We start from the raw sequence: 15,347 nt of genomic DNA on the forward strand, positions 1-15,347 counted from the left end.
TGATCTCTACCCCTTCCCTTCGCCCGGGAAGGGGATTTCGAGCCGCGGGCCAGCTGATGCGCGCTGTGCTCCGCAGATCTAACGCCGTCCCAGGAGGACGGCTACATATACAAAAGGTTTCTGATACATAATGGTCATGCCTCATGAACCAGACCGAGACTGAGAAAGAAGATTGTTGGGGAAAATGTATCCCTTTACCAACAAGCCAGAAGAATATTCTGTCAGCTTAACTATACTTGTTCTTTACCAGGCTCAGACTGGAAAGAGAATCATTTAGAAGTGAGGGCAAAGGTACAAAGATGAAATTATCCCTAAGTTAGCCTTTTTCTATCTTACTCAAATACGGTACTCACTGATCAACTGCTTTCATCTCAGTTCTCACCTTAAACTGTTGTGGAAAAATGGACTTCTATTATCTGTTAAGTCAACCAGTAAAAACGCTTTTCTGTATTAGAAGGCTCTTTAGCAATATCCATTGTTCTGTTCTACGGTGCCTGGTGTTTCAGCAAGCACACTCTTTCTTTAAAGCTTTAATGCCTCCACATTACAAGAAAGTTCATGGTAAAAGCTGATTAACTAAGTCATTCAGATTATATGAAATGCAACATCTAAAGTTATAAATGAAAAGTAACAAATGTATTGATTTCCTTTCTTTCTCCTTTGCTGTTTATACGTAACTGGATTCTTTATCTGCTGTGTCTATATAATTGGTTCATTTAACTGTATTATTACTGGGCCTATTTTCTAATAGGATGGACTTTTTTCTACAACAGCAACATCTCATACAATTGGATTTTTTAAAAAAATAAAAATAAATAAGGAATAATGCAGTGGAGTGACCTAATCTGTAAGTGCAATCTATTCACAAAAACACTGAAAAGAAGGGTGTTTATTCTAAGAATGTAGCAATGGGAAAGAAGTATTAGTAGATGGACCTGTTAAAAGCCCCATAGAGGATCGTGACATTTATATAACCATTAGAACATAAAGAACAATAAAGCCACTCTCTGTTTATCACATAAAATCCATAATTGTATATATAGGGAGCAGGGGGAAAGGATGAAAAGCAGAACACATCCTGGAGCCAGAGCATCAGGTTCATAGGATAGATTTGAATTTATTGAATTCAATGGCTCCCTGTAGCCATAAACTGTATATAATCTTTGGTACAGACCCTGAAGCCTCCTACCAACATGAGACTTTTGGGAAACAATCACCTTAAAGATGTTTTAAGCAGTTGTCTCAAGTTTTTATCTGTGTGCCCTTCAACCAGTAAGCTATGTCTTTGAGAATCTGATCTAGAATAGACCTGAAAACTGGAGGTTAGTTTATTTTACATCAGTTTGACTTGCAGTAACATGTCTACATCTGTTCAAAACATGAAAGGTGCAAACTTAAAAATGTCCACCCCCATATCCCTCTCCTCCCATTACTCTTGACTTTTTATAAATGTATGCAACTGAAACTTCACAAGGGCTTGATCATAGAGCATGCTCATTTAAACTCAGCAGCTAAATCTATAACACAAATTCAATAAAAATATACTTAACATATAAGCTACCACAGCTTCCACTCGACTTATAAAATAAATCAATATGCCTTTTAATCCATTTCACAATGAATACTCAACTATCTCGCTAATGCTGATAGCAGATTTATTTTTCTACTATAATTAGTAGGGGATTTGTTTTGATTTTTGCTGATATAAGCTTCCTGAATAACTGACCATTTGGATACTCTCTAATCAAACAGTTCCAATGCTGGAGCACCAAAAAACTGAAAAAAATCAAGATGTTCAGCTACAAGTACTCAGTCCATTCTAATTAATGAATATGTTCAATTGCTAAAGGACAAACAGTTTACAGAATAGCACCTTGGTATTATAGAACGTATTTCAGAATTAAGCAAGAGAATTTTTGTTTAAAGTAAATATTGACTTTGTCGCCAAATCATAGGATACTGAATATGTGGCAAACACAAATAATGAAGGGAACCATGCTAATATCTCTGTTATAATGTCTCCATAGTAATACTATATGAGTCCATGTGTTTCTGGTATTTTTTTCCCTACTCAGACATAGGAAAAGAGAAAGATACATATACAGATGATTCGGAACATGGGAATTATGATTCTCGTACAGATGAATCTCTGCTTATTAAAAGTACACCTACAAGACAGAAACCAGAACCTCAGACAAAATCTTCATTGAAGGTAATAGCTTTAAAAAAAATGTACATTATGTTTCCTCTATTCTGATAGAAGTATTAAGGGTACAGGTAGTTCTTGACTTACAACAGTTTGTTTAGTGACTGTTCGAAGTTAGAACAGCACTGAAAAAAAATGACTTATAACCGTTTTCACACTTACGACTCTTGCAGCAACAACATGGTCATGTGATCAAAATATCAATTGGTTGATATTTATGATGGTTGTGATGTGCCAAAAGGTTGTGACCTTCTGACAAACAAAGTCGATGGGGAAACCAGATTCACTTAACAGCTGGGTTATTAGCTTAACAACTGCAATGATTTACTTAACAACTGTGACAAGAAAAGTTGTAAAATGGGGCAAAACTCATTTAACAAATATCTCACTTAGCAACATAAATTTTGGACTCAGTTGTGGTCATAAATCGAGGACTTCCTGTATTAGCATCTAAAGAATAGATTATTATAAATGTAATCCATGTAAACAAGAGCCAGTTTGGTCTAGTGGCATAGATACCAGGTTAGCCACTGAAACCAGTGGACTGAGAGTTCTACTTACACCTTAGACTTGAAAGCCAGCTGGATGAGTCTGGGCCAGTTACTCTGACCCACATCAGGATCAGGCAAGAAGTTGGTTAGTCCAGAGGTTCCTAAACTTTTGGGTACCAGGGACCAGTGGAGAGAGGTTTTTCTGCAGACCGGAGGGTGCATGGTTTTGTGTACTGTCTGCATCCCGTGAATGTGCTTTGCTTGTTTGTGCGGACAGGTTTCTGGCATGCCACAGCCCGGTACTGGACCATAGACCAGGGGTTGGGGACCCCTGGGTTAGTCAATTCCTGTTAACAACACATGGATCAACACTTGGTGGATCCAAAAAAATCAGACCCTGTATTTGTGGGAAAATGCTAGGAAGAAAAAATCCATACAAACAACAAAGACAAAACAGATGGATCAAAATACAAAGTTACAGTATATTAATTTTGGGACTTGGATCATAAGATTTCAGAGGCCAAGGCAGTAATGGAGTAATAATCACTGAAATGGGGGAAGGGCTATCATCTGCAGAGTTATTTTTAGTTATGTTATGCAAGGGTCTAGGGTATTTTAATAGCTGGAGACTAATGTGATATAAATTTGAACATGCAATGGGAAAACATGTATACATTTTATAATCATTACAATAAAGCAAATTTGGGTCAAAGTTCCTCATACGTCATTTAAACATCATTTAGAAAATCTGCTATTTTATTCAATAATAAATGGTTCCCAAATTATTCTACATGTAATCTTCTGTATAATTCCATATGTGACTTATAGTCATACAATTTTCCTCTTGTTGTTTGTTTTTCATTCAAAGTGAAAGTGATAAAACTGCAAGGTCAGTGGAAGGAAGGTGTTTGTCTCTTTCCTGGGTTCCATTTTTTCTTATCGAAATTGCTCTTTAAGGGATGCTTTTGATCCCACTAACAAATGAAAGAAAATTATGGGTTTTTTTCCCCACAGAAAAGAACATTCAGATCAGTAAAAATACGGGGCATTTTATGTTACACGGGAGTGGGTTGGTCCTTCAGAAATCCATTACAAATCTCTAGCCCAATATACTTGTGGAATCACCTAACATATGAAGTCTTTGAATGGTACATGTACCACATAGCACAATTTTCATTCTGTGCTCCGAGAATAACAAACCTATCCCCTTGCACTACATGAAATAAACAGAAAATGAATAGCACCCACCCTCTCCATGTTTTTAGTCCTTTCTGTATAAATTTGACTGGCCATCTGTTTGTAGGCTTGATGAGGAGATTTAGGATTATCTCTGTGAAAAGATTTGTGTGATAGAGATAACATTCTCATTGGCAAAGAGCAGAGGCAGTCAAATGTGCTTTGATGAAATACATTCCATTGCCCTGAAGTGTTTCTTTTTCTTCTACTTGTTACTTATGCTGCCCTTTCCCAAACTTGGAGAAGCTGTGTTGTTGGAGAAGTGTGAGGGTATGAAAAACAGATCAAAGGGAAACAACATTTGTTTAATTTCTACACAAAACTGCTGTGAGAGGTCATCCATTGGCATAAGGTTAAGTATCATCAGTATGCACATAATACTCAGTTATATATCTGTGCCGATGTTATTATATATTTGGCCAGTTAAATGGTGCTGCCGCTGTTCTTTCCCAGGGTCTGGAGGCTGCAGGGATTGGGATGAGAAAGAACAGGCTCAATGTAATCTTAGCAAGACTGAGTCACTATGAGGTTTGCATCCCCCTGCCAATCCAGATGTGAGGAGTTTTCTATCTTTCATTCTGGATGGGGCTGCCTTGATTTTACATAGCCAGGGCACCCTAATTCCTTACTTAAGCCTTTCTCCTAACCAGAATGGTTGCTCTTCAACAAGCAATTTATTATTGGCAGACTTCCTGCTTTGAAAATGGCATTCCTTCTTTTTCAGTTTAAAACCTCGATTAGCTATGATAATGAAAAATGATAGCTGTGCACATTTTTGCAATCAGATATTTTTCCAACAATGTGAGCCATGCTGTTTGTAGATGCAGAGACTCACTATTATTCACACTATACTTTACCTTTTGCTGATGTTTAAAAACAAATGTATTAAGAGGAGAGGCAGCAATTCAAAAAATGTTAGAAATGGTGTACAGTACATCATGATTCCATTCCGGAATCTACATATTTAGTAATTTATGTCTCTCCTCTTTGATGTTACTCCTACACACTTGCTCCTACATACCTTGAGTTATGAAATAGCATAAAGTAAAAAGTGGAAAGCCACTAATAACAAATAGCAGGTGGCATGCTATTTCTTTTCAATAGTTACTATGCTATTTCAAAGCCAGTCAAAAAGGAATGCAGGTATCACTCTAGAAAATAAACCTGTATGTTAATGGTGCAGTTTTGTATTTAGATATCCATGGAGCACTGAGTTCATTTATGTGTGTATAGAATTTCAGCTATAAAAGCTGCAAAAGAATGCAGTAAGGAGCATAGGCATTAACATTATAAAGGCAATCAGTGGCTAAAAGAGAAATTCCATTCTTCTTTCTATTATCCATGTACATGAATAAAAGCCACATCACTGCTAAAGTCATTTCATAAACTTTCATTAGAGACTCATTTCTGTCGCAACATCTGATAACATTCTACACCTTTTTGCCTTAATCAACAAAAAACATAAAGTAATCTGAAGAGGATTCTGCCCTTACTGTTCAAAATATATTATTTAGGCTGCATTTGTACAAATCACTAACAATTATCATCATCATCATCATCATCTTAATGTGGTATATGAACCCAGCCTGTGAAGTTAATTTCTGGCTAATGTATTATATAAATCTAAAATTTTGTCTTAATTGAGAAATTTGTAGTTCAGTTAAATATGAGCAAGCATGTTATGCAAATAAATAATACTATATCTGCTTTATAAGTATCCGTAGTAGCTTTCTGCTATGACTTTTGGCATCTGTGCTTTCCCGAACTCTCAGTACAGGTGGTCCTAGATTTATGGCCATAGTGGGCACCAACATTTCCATTGCTAAACAGTTGTTAAGCGAATCACATGGTTGTTAACTGAATCTGTCTTCACCCATTGACTTTGCTTGTCAGAAGCTGTCTGGGAAGGTCGTAAATGGTGGTCATGTCACTCTCAGAATGCTGCAGCTATCAAAAATATATGCGGGTTGCCAAGTGCCCAAATTTTGATCACATGACTGTGAGGATGCAGTGACAGTCATAAATGTGAGGACCAAGCATAAGGCCTTGTTTTCAGTGCCATTGTGTTTGGCACTGAAACTTAACCATTGCAAACAAATGGTTGTAAGCTGAAGACTACCTATAATCTTCTGTGGACTTTTTCCACTGCAAATAAATATGCACTAATTCTATCCATGAAGGACTTCAGATTGGTAAGAGCAATAAAGTGGTCCCTCTGCCCTAGGTTCTTCTTCCAGAACTAGATCACATATTAGTACCAGCAGACCTGCTGATGAAGCCAATGAATATTCACAGGCAAAGTTTTATATCTTTGCAGAATATCATACATCGACAGTGTTGTGATAAACTGCTGAATTGAAAGATTATTTATTGCTAGGAGAACTGCCATACTTCATCACATCCTATAATATTTCCTGCAGTACTCCATTCTTTGGAAGTCTATTGAATAGTAATGTTTTGGAAGACATCTTCCTGAATCAGCAGAGGCTCTAGATTCCAGTATAGTTTTCAGTCAGACATTAAGTGTTGCATTAAGCCGCAGTCTGATGTATGTTCCCAATTCATTGAGTTCAGAATAAATGGATATAGATTGTTATATAATGTGTCACAGGTTGTAAAAGTCCAGATTAATGTGGAAAATGCAAACTCCCCTGTGATATTTAGTGCTTTTATTTATAATATTTTTTTTCAGCTCAACACTTAAAATTGAAACATGTTAATATTTTTAATTGAACTGCTTTTACTAATATATATATAATTAATTGACCTTGAATAATCTCCAAAAGCTAAGCAGGGTCAGATCTGGTTAGTAAATGAGTGGGAGCTCATCAGGAAGCCCAACCCAAAAATGTAAGCTCCACTGGGATTTTTGGGGGGAGAGGGGGGGACAGAAAGCATTGAAATAAGGTAATGAATTCTGTATTGTTTCAAAGACAATTAAGTGGACCCACCTACTTAAGTCACAGAAGTCAAGGTCAATTTAGATTATTTAGGAATAACACTTAGACTTATATATCCCTCCATTGTGCTTTACAGCCCTCTCTTAAGAGTCAGCATATTGTCCCCAATAATCTGGGTCCTCAGTTTACCAACTTCAGAAGGATAAAAGGCTGAGTCAACCTTGAGCCAGTCAAAATCAAACTCCTGGCAGTGGGCAGAGTTAGCCTGCAATACTGCATCCTACCCATACTGCACCATCAGGCGGTATGTTTATTGCTAACATACTGTAACTGTTTTTGCCATTTTCATGGTACCACTCTTAAAGAAAGATAAGCTTTCAAATGTGAATTCTCATCAACCTGACAATTATTTGATTTTTTTTAAAAAAGCATTGAGAAATGCCAATTTTTCTTAAGCCAATTTAACCCTTCAGAAAAATGACATGTCTTTGATATAATTGCCCCCAATATATTAAAAGTTCAAAATTTTAATCTTGATTTAAATACGTTTGAGTCTTCAAGTGGTACAAACATTTGAATATGAAATTTGCTTTCTTTAAAAATGTCAAACTTCTTGAAGTATGTTTTTGATTCATCATTTCAGTTAATTTTAATTAAATAGTTGGCAAGAGAAGTGAATTTGCTCATCTGTCCTTTAAATAATAGTCATACTGAATGTTTTTAGGCTCATAAAGCAGCTTCCACCTGTATATTACTCATTTTCTTAGGTATAATAATTAATGATCACATTTTGCTTCAAATGCTTTCAACACCCACTGAAATAACTGATGGTTGTCATAGTGGCTTAGTGGTCCATATTTCAGCATGTGATATAATATAATTCATATGGTTGTAAGGACCAAACTGTTACTTAGCATTTTGAGGCACTACATCCTTTCAAAGGGTCTCTAAAGCTACTTTGAAAGTCATCTTTACTTTGTCTTCAATCTCATAAATCACAGCAGCATAGGGTGGTTTCAACAGCCAAATATTCAACAGCCAAATATTGATTATATAATTAACCAGGCTTTCATTAGTAGTTAACCTTTCTAGCCATCGTCAATGTATAGAAATCTGAAGTGTGCAAATGACAATAAGTAGGTGGACCAAATTTAGCAAGAAGTCCAACCTATAAAGAAAATGGATATATGAAAAAGCTTTGAAGATCTTGAGTGGAAAAAAAAGACGGTTGGATCTTTGCAGGATGTCACTTAACTCCTTTTAAAAATCTATCATCTATCTATCTATCTATCTATCTATCTATCTATCTATCTATCTATCTATCTATCTATCTATCTATCTCTATCAAATGTATATAGCCACCATGTCACAAACATCTATACAACAAAGATGTATAAATGAATAAATACTAAACAATTATAATAGTTATTATTAAAACATCTAAAATTATAAAGAGAAAACCAAAAAGAAGGAATATTAAGTTAAGAGATGTTAATACTACAGGAACCACTTTAATAATTCTTCAGTCATGTAAAGTCCCCAGGCCTGATGATGCAACCAGGTTTTGAGGGATTTTGGGAATGTCAAAAGCGGTAGAGCCAGATTCTGTCTGGGTGGGGAGATGATATTCCATTGAGACGGTGCCACAGCAGAGAAAGTGTGCCACCTGGGGCCCATCAAATGTAATTCCCTAGTGATAACTGTAGCATGTCCTCTCAGCTGGATCTGATGGGAGAGCAGATGTAAATGGAGGGGTCGTCCCTCCTTCTTTATGAAAAAATTCAGAATCAAACAAATGTACGTTACTCCTAACCACACTGCCCCTTCTTGGAAGATGGAGATGACATCTGATTTGAGGGCACTTGTTAATGCTAGTTAAATGAGTGATGGCTTGCTACCAACTTAGTGTAAAGCATCATGAAGTTGATGCTTTACACTAGACTAGTTAGGTAGCATTTTGGGGAGGAGGATCAATTTAAGAGAATGTTTAAAGTTTTTAACCCTTAAAATACTTCTTCGTCCACTCCCATGCTACCTATGATCTGTAAAAAAGTATCATAGGTAGAATGGAATGGAATATATCTCTACACATATTTATGTACTGTCGTGGAAAAAACACAATAAAAAAAACACAAGACAGCAACACAAAATAATAATTCTTACTTTAAGATTCAGAGGTTTATTTTGCTAATAATTTGGAACATAGCAAACATAATAACACAACATCACTTACATTAGTCCAATGACATAGCAATGAAGTCCAATGACATAGCAGTTCCAATAAGGACAGCTATAGGCCAATGGCAAATCAATCAGGTCCAGTCCCAACTCTTTATACCCTTTCCCATCCTAAGACTGTAGGATTGTCAGCAATCTTATTTCTTTCTGCTGACTTCCTTTTGAGGTACTCTTCCTTGTTCAAAAAAGTTAGACTGCATAATTCTTTTTGATTTTGCATGGATGTTTTTGAGCTCTGGCTGAAATGAGCTCAAATTGATTTTATAATTTATTCAAAAGTATATTCAAATACTTACATAGCAAATTACTTAGGAATTGGTTGCTGCCAATAAGAACCCTATTAAAATACAATCCTCCCTCAGAAAAGCAGAAGGCTATGTTAATGGATTGAAGGTACTGGGTAGAAGTTAGAAATGGGTATATAATAACTCTATAGCAAGTACAAGCTTTTGATCTTTAACTATTATTACCTAGATAAATAAAAATGCATTTGAAGTAAACACACATAGAAACATAGAAAACTGCCAGCAGAAAAAGACCTAGTGGTCCAAAAAACCCCTTTGAGAGTTTTTTGTTTTGTTTTCTATTTAATTCATATATTTATTATTTTTAAATATTATTATTATATTATTTTATTTTAAATTTTTGCTGGATGATGGGCAAGCATGTTAACCCAAGCATGTTTAAACTCATATACTGAGTTTTCCTGAAGAAAATTCTGAAATTATCTAGTTAGGTTTTGTCTATCTTTCATAAAGTGTCTTAATAGTGAGATGGTGAATTATATACTTCCTAAACTAAGCCTTTTAGAATTGTTCTGGGGCACTCATTCTGCAATAAAATTCTCCAAGTTGTCAAAGCTAACCTTATTTTTTTTAAAAGAAAAAAGAAAAGAAATTCCCTTGAATTCTTTGCATTATAAGGAGGTATGATCAAACAATAGTCTCTTTTCTATAAAGTTCTGTCCAATATTTTTATATTTGGGCTTTAGAAAGGATTCTGAAAAAGAGCTGACAGAAGAAACTTTTTTGATTAATGTCTTCTATCTTGAGTGTGAATCATTGCAATTTAATATGGTTTCCTCTGAGTTTGAAATATAGATTAAAAGGTAATATGATTACTATTTCTGTTTAAAGCAATAGCATTTCTGGATGAAGAAAAAGAGTCTTTGAACAGCTCTTGTCTGCCAGAGAAGTGTGGCCTCTAAGCTTTTGCCTTTGCTCAAATATCTTAAAATATCTTAATAAATGAGACTTAATTTAGTAATTTTTTTGCAGTTTAAGAATGAATCAAACCAAATTAAATTGGATCAGAGAAATGTGCTCTGCCTAATTTGAGAAAGGCCTTATTTATTTGTTAGCAAAGATCTGGATTCAGTGGTTTGCACTTTAAAAATCGATCCCTCCCCTCATCATGTCCACTTTTCTAGAGAATATAAGATTCCTTTATTAGGGGAAATTAATCAGACATTGTAAGTAGAATATTACTTACAATACCCTCCACAGTCACCTTGTAGGGGACATAGGCAACATAAAAAATTAATCAATCAATAAAAAGTGGTTAAACAGCTATCAAAACCCTGTTAAAGCAGTTAAAGGTTTTCATAAAAGGTTTTTTTAAAGGTTTTTAAATAAGAGAAATGGCTGGGTTTACCTGTCATACAAAGCCATATTACAATTTACTTTTGGTTTAGTGTGATGCCTGAAGACTGTCAGAATGCTTTGGTAAACCATTGTATTAAGTGGTTTAGTGTTAACTGTGATTAGGTCATCGTGACTTCTTCAACAAAGCATGATTAAAACAACACAAGGCTTATTATTATTATTATTATTATTATTATTATTATTATTATTATTATTATTATTATTATTAAAATTTATCGACCGCCCCATTCCCACAGGACTCTGGGCAGCTTATTATGATTTATGCCTCATGAAATAATACAATAATTGATCAACAATTGATAAAATACTTTATCGGACGGATCCAGTGATGGGTAAAATTAGGAAAGAGCAGGTTCCTAAATCAAATCATATTTTCAATCATATCACTTGGCAAGATAATTTGTATTGTGAAATGAAAATTCTTAGCAAGAGTTTAGACTCTTACTATCAAAGGGTCAGTGGGATCTTTTGACTATGCTATTGGGAGTGAACTTAACTGAGATATATGCTTAACAATTACCTTTTTTTTTTTTACAAAATGTGACACCATAATATATTAGCATAGGTTTTCTAGATTATATTGAAAGCAATAGTGAGGAATCTCAGCATGAGATGTCATATCCAGCTGTTTTGTCTCATGCAGAGATTTATGATATATTATCCTGGACAATGTCTTCTGCTGGACAGCCACATTAACAACAATAACATTCCCCACTGTCACCTGTAGGTTCTGCAGTTTCTCATTAATGTAGGATTTGCCATGACAGTCATATCTCTACACAAAGTAACCCCCATTTTCTTTTTACAATAGAGCCTAGTTCCAAATGATACTGAATATCAGTCACACTGAAATAAAATCAATTGTGAATTAATGGTAGATTTGAGAATAAAATTGAAAACAGTTCTTTTTAGGGAACAGTTGAAATGTAGATAAAACCAAACAGCACTCTAATGAGATTTCAAAAGAGGCAACAATAACTGAACGGCATTTCTTTGTAGGATCCACTGCCCTGACCCGCCAACTTTTAGGAAGCCTTAAATACATATCTCCGATTATTTACAAAAACTGTTAACTTGATTTAGTCTAAGTCAAAACAGTCAAAGCTTGATTCAAAGCAAACATGTGGTCAGAATGAAGCAGAGAATTAAAGATTCCAAGAAACAAACCCCACATTTCAGCCAGGATTGGAAGAACAATGTAGAAAGATACACATAGCAAAACAGAATATTTGAGATCAAATATTTCAAGGTGTACATGAAAATGATTTCTTTCACCATTCAATCTCTTTGGGTAAGCCATTAGTAAACATGTTCTCAGCCTCTGTTAATTCACAGCCAGTACCTAACAGATCTAATTGCAAATGATTGACACATCAAAGGCATATGCTACTAATAAGCAGTGCTATTTGCACAGCATGGTAACAAAAACGCACTCCTCCTCCTTCTTTCTGTCTTCTCGCTTTTGACCTTGAGCTGATGTTGTTCTCATGGGCTGAGCATTGTAGCTAATATGAGTGGGGTAAGAGTTAAGGCTATCTTAAGTAACTTATTTCAGTGATACCGAGATCCTCAGTTATCCGTATCAACACAGGTAGAGTCTGGGACTTACTACAAGGATAAGACTAGGAGTCAATCCCTGTTCCTCCTCATCCAGAGAGGAAACAAACCTCATTCACTTCCCCAGAATGTGAGCCTGGAACTAAAGTTGGTCTGGAACTACTGAGAGAAGCCATAGTAATAACATTTTGGCTTGAGTTTTTTCCTCCTCTCTCTCCTATTGAAATGCAGTGTCACATAATCTTGGCAAATTTAAGATGTTTGGATTTCAGTTTCCAGAATTTTCCAACCAGCCATGATGGCTGGGGAATTCTAGGAGTTGAGGTTCACACATCTTAAAGTTACCAAGGATAAGTGGTTTAGGGAGGAATTAATCTGAGCTTCTTTTTCAAACTTTTTGTAATTCCTAGGCATAATTCATGTTTGTCCAACCTTCATGTCTGACTAACCTTTCCAAGCTCGTCTCTGATTACAGAATTCCATGTAGAGTTAGTGATGGGTTATGGTACAGATTGCTGGTGTGTAACTCTGTTCTGCAAGGAATATAATGAAAGAAATTCATGAAAGCCCCTTATTATTGAAAGGGAGAAATATTTAAGCCCTTGTTAAATTAATTTGTTTGCTAATTATTATCTTGCCATCTGTCTTCTCCCTTCAAGGTGGCAGAACACCTGTTGTTTTAGTATGCTTGACTCATACCCACTAACACATCCCTTATGGGCCATAGTAAGTTCCCTGTAAACAATTTGGCTGCACATTGTGTGGTGCTATGATTTCTCTTGGCAAAGACAAGAATCTAGAAATTGTATCATTTCATATTTTTTATTATTATTTCTTCAGTTAATAGGGTGGGAATGGTCAACTTTTGAAGAGACAAGCACTTCAGCAAGTTCAGACAGCCAGATGTCATGCTGGTTGAAATGTTGTGGGTGGGTTGTTACTGATGATTGCTTTTGTCAGGAAGACTTCTACAATATTTACAAGAATCAAAACCGTTTCCCAATAAAATTAAATGCACTGTTTTTCTATAGTTTCTCTTCCAAATTTTGACTGCCCCCCCAGTGACATGATGTTCAAAGACATGCTGAAATAGGCTTCATCTGCCTGCAAAATGTAAGAGAGAGAACGTAGCAAGGTGTGTGTCAAGACTCCATAAAGTTTTTTTTTAATGAATCTTATCCATCTACTTAGCCACCTAAAGAATACCTGGCCTTTGGCTTCCAAAAGATTGCCCACTCCTGATTACTATTGTGACATGAATCAGATGCAGCAGATTCAATATATAGATTAAACTGTTTGCATTTCTGGAAATACATATATATCACTTTTTTCCAATCTTACTTTCTTGTCTTGTCTTGAGAGGTCAGTTAAGGTGACGAGCAAATGACTGCAAAGATTACAGAAGAATAAGCTGAGCAGCACGTTCTTTTATTTCAGGCTGACTGGTAGAAAAGTGGAGAATAGAAGGGATAACTTTTATGAAGATAGTTCTTTGCATTTCAACAAAGAAATAGGAAAACATCAGGACAACAGATAGCTATAAATCAGCTTGATGGAGTGCCAACCATTGAAGGAGCTATTATCCAATACATCTCCCTTTGGCCATATTGGTGACAACACAGTCAGAAATAAACCTTGCTGCAGTGCAGTCTTGAACTTATTTAGGCAGAACTGTGATCCATTTTATAAAAAGGGTGTTTGTTCTGATGATGCAGCTTTAATTCCATCTTTAAAATTTTACCATTTAAAAAGTGAAGTTGCTGAGTGAATCTGGAATTCTGGGGACATCATGCACATATCTATGCAGCTTTCTTGGCAGCAGTATATACATATGCCAGTGCTTTTTCCTTGAATGTCCGTTGTAGTATGTTCATTAATTCAGACTTCAAGTGCATAATTTCATCTTCAACCTGGCACCTTCCAGGTCTGAACTTCTAGGAACAGCAGCTCAAAATGTCTGGAAAAAACAAGAATAGGACAAGCTGCTGAAGACTAATAATGACCTGATTCATTGTGGGGGTTCTAATGAGGTAAATAAGCACCAAGAAGGAAATATTGAAGACTTATAGAAATCCCAAGTTTGGAGAGTAGAATTATGCTATCTCTCAACTTGCCCCATACATATCCTTTAGAAAAAGTCAAAACTGGGAAACAAATCTACATTGAGGGGGACACAAAACAATTCAGCAAGGGTTGTGTGAAAACAGTGGCCATAGATTTCTGACTGAATATAAGGACAGGAGATAGATCCCCGAGCGAAGGGAAAATAGTGAATGGAGCATTTATCAAGTAGATAAGTAAATAACCTGGAAGATGATTACACTGACTAGCTGGAATCCCAAAAAAAGCAAATCATTTATCCTGATGTGTATTTACATTTTTCTGCTTAGTACGAAAAGAGAACTCGGGGATGGGGTATAAGATTTATAGAACTAATTATTTTTGCCCCATTTCTTCCATACTGTAAAACATCAATTTTACTGATAACAGAATTATGGTATGTGCAACATAGTATTTGATCATGATTTCCACTTACAAAGAATAGTCCACTTTTCTGTCATTCTGAATCAGGTTCATCTGAAGCATAAAACTAGACACAAAAGAAATAAATGCTGAACCTATTTCTCCTCTATTAATAGGATCTGATGTTACTATTAGAATAAAGATTTATTAATGGGTCTTATACTATTGTTGTTCCCTGATTTTGTATACATAATGGACAAAATAATGTATTAGAGTCAATAAATCAACAGCAGTTGTACCTGGATAGGTACCAAATCTATTTTCTTGCTTGTCGCTTTTCTGTTCTTGCATGGAACCATATACGAATATGGTTATTACTGAAAACCTCATCCAAAGGCTATAAATACTCTTGAAACTGAAATAAATGCAACTTGTAGCATTTCAGTTCATAATTTTGCTGACTTTCTTCTGTCTCACCATTTCATGAGTTGTTTTGTTTTGCTTCCAATCTTCTGAGTCATAACAAAAGTGGAAGTGGTTGTCAACCTAGGCCTCAAAGCCATGAAAGGTGTTTCTCAAGGGTAGGATTTAA

The 15,347-nt window shown here is 35.5% G+C and overlaps 1 protein-coding gene across 6 annotated transcripts in view; it reads left to right on the forward strand.

Annotated features, from left to right (window-relative positions):
- ANO3 (anoctamin 3) overlaps positions 1-15,347 on the forward strand; it is a 175,081-nt gene that overhangs the window by 62,792 nt on the left and 96,942 nt on the right. For 5 of the 6 annotated variants that reach the window (XM_039342220.1, XM_039342221.1, XM_039342222.1 and 2 more), the window contains exon 4: positions 2,076-2,212. The exons of the other annotated variant lie outside the window; for it this stretch is intronic. In XM_039342220.1, coding sequence (XP_039198154.1) covers positions 2,076-2,212 — 137 coding nt within the window. The remainder of the gene's footprint in view (positions 1-2,075; positions 2,213-15,347) is intronic. 6 annotated transcript variants of the gene reach the window in all.

The sequence above is a fragment of the Crotalus tigris genome, unplaced genomic scaffold (genome assembly GCF_016545835.1).
Source record: "Crotalus tigris isolate CLP2741 ecotype Arizona unplaced genomic scaffold, ASM1654583v1 scf7180000017779.458999, whole genome shotgun sequence".
NCBI classification, from domain to species: Eukaryota; Metazoa; Chordata; class Lepidosauria; order Squamata; family Viperidae; genus Crotalus; species Crotalus tigris.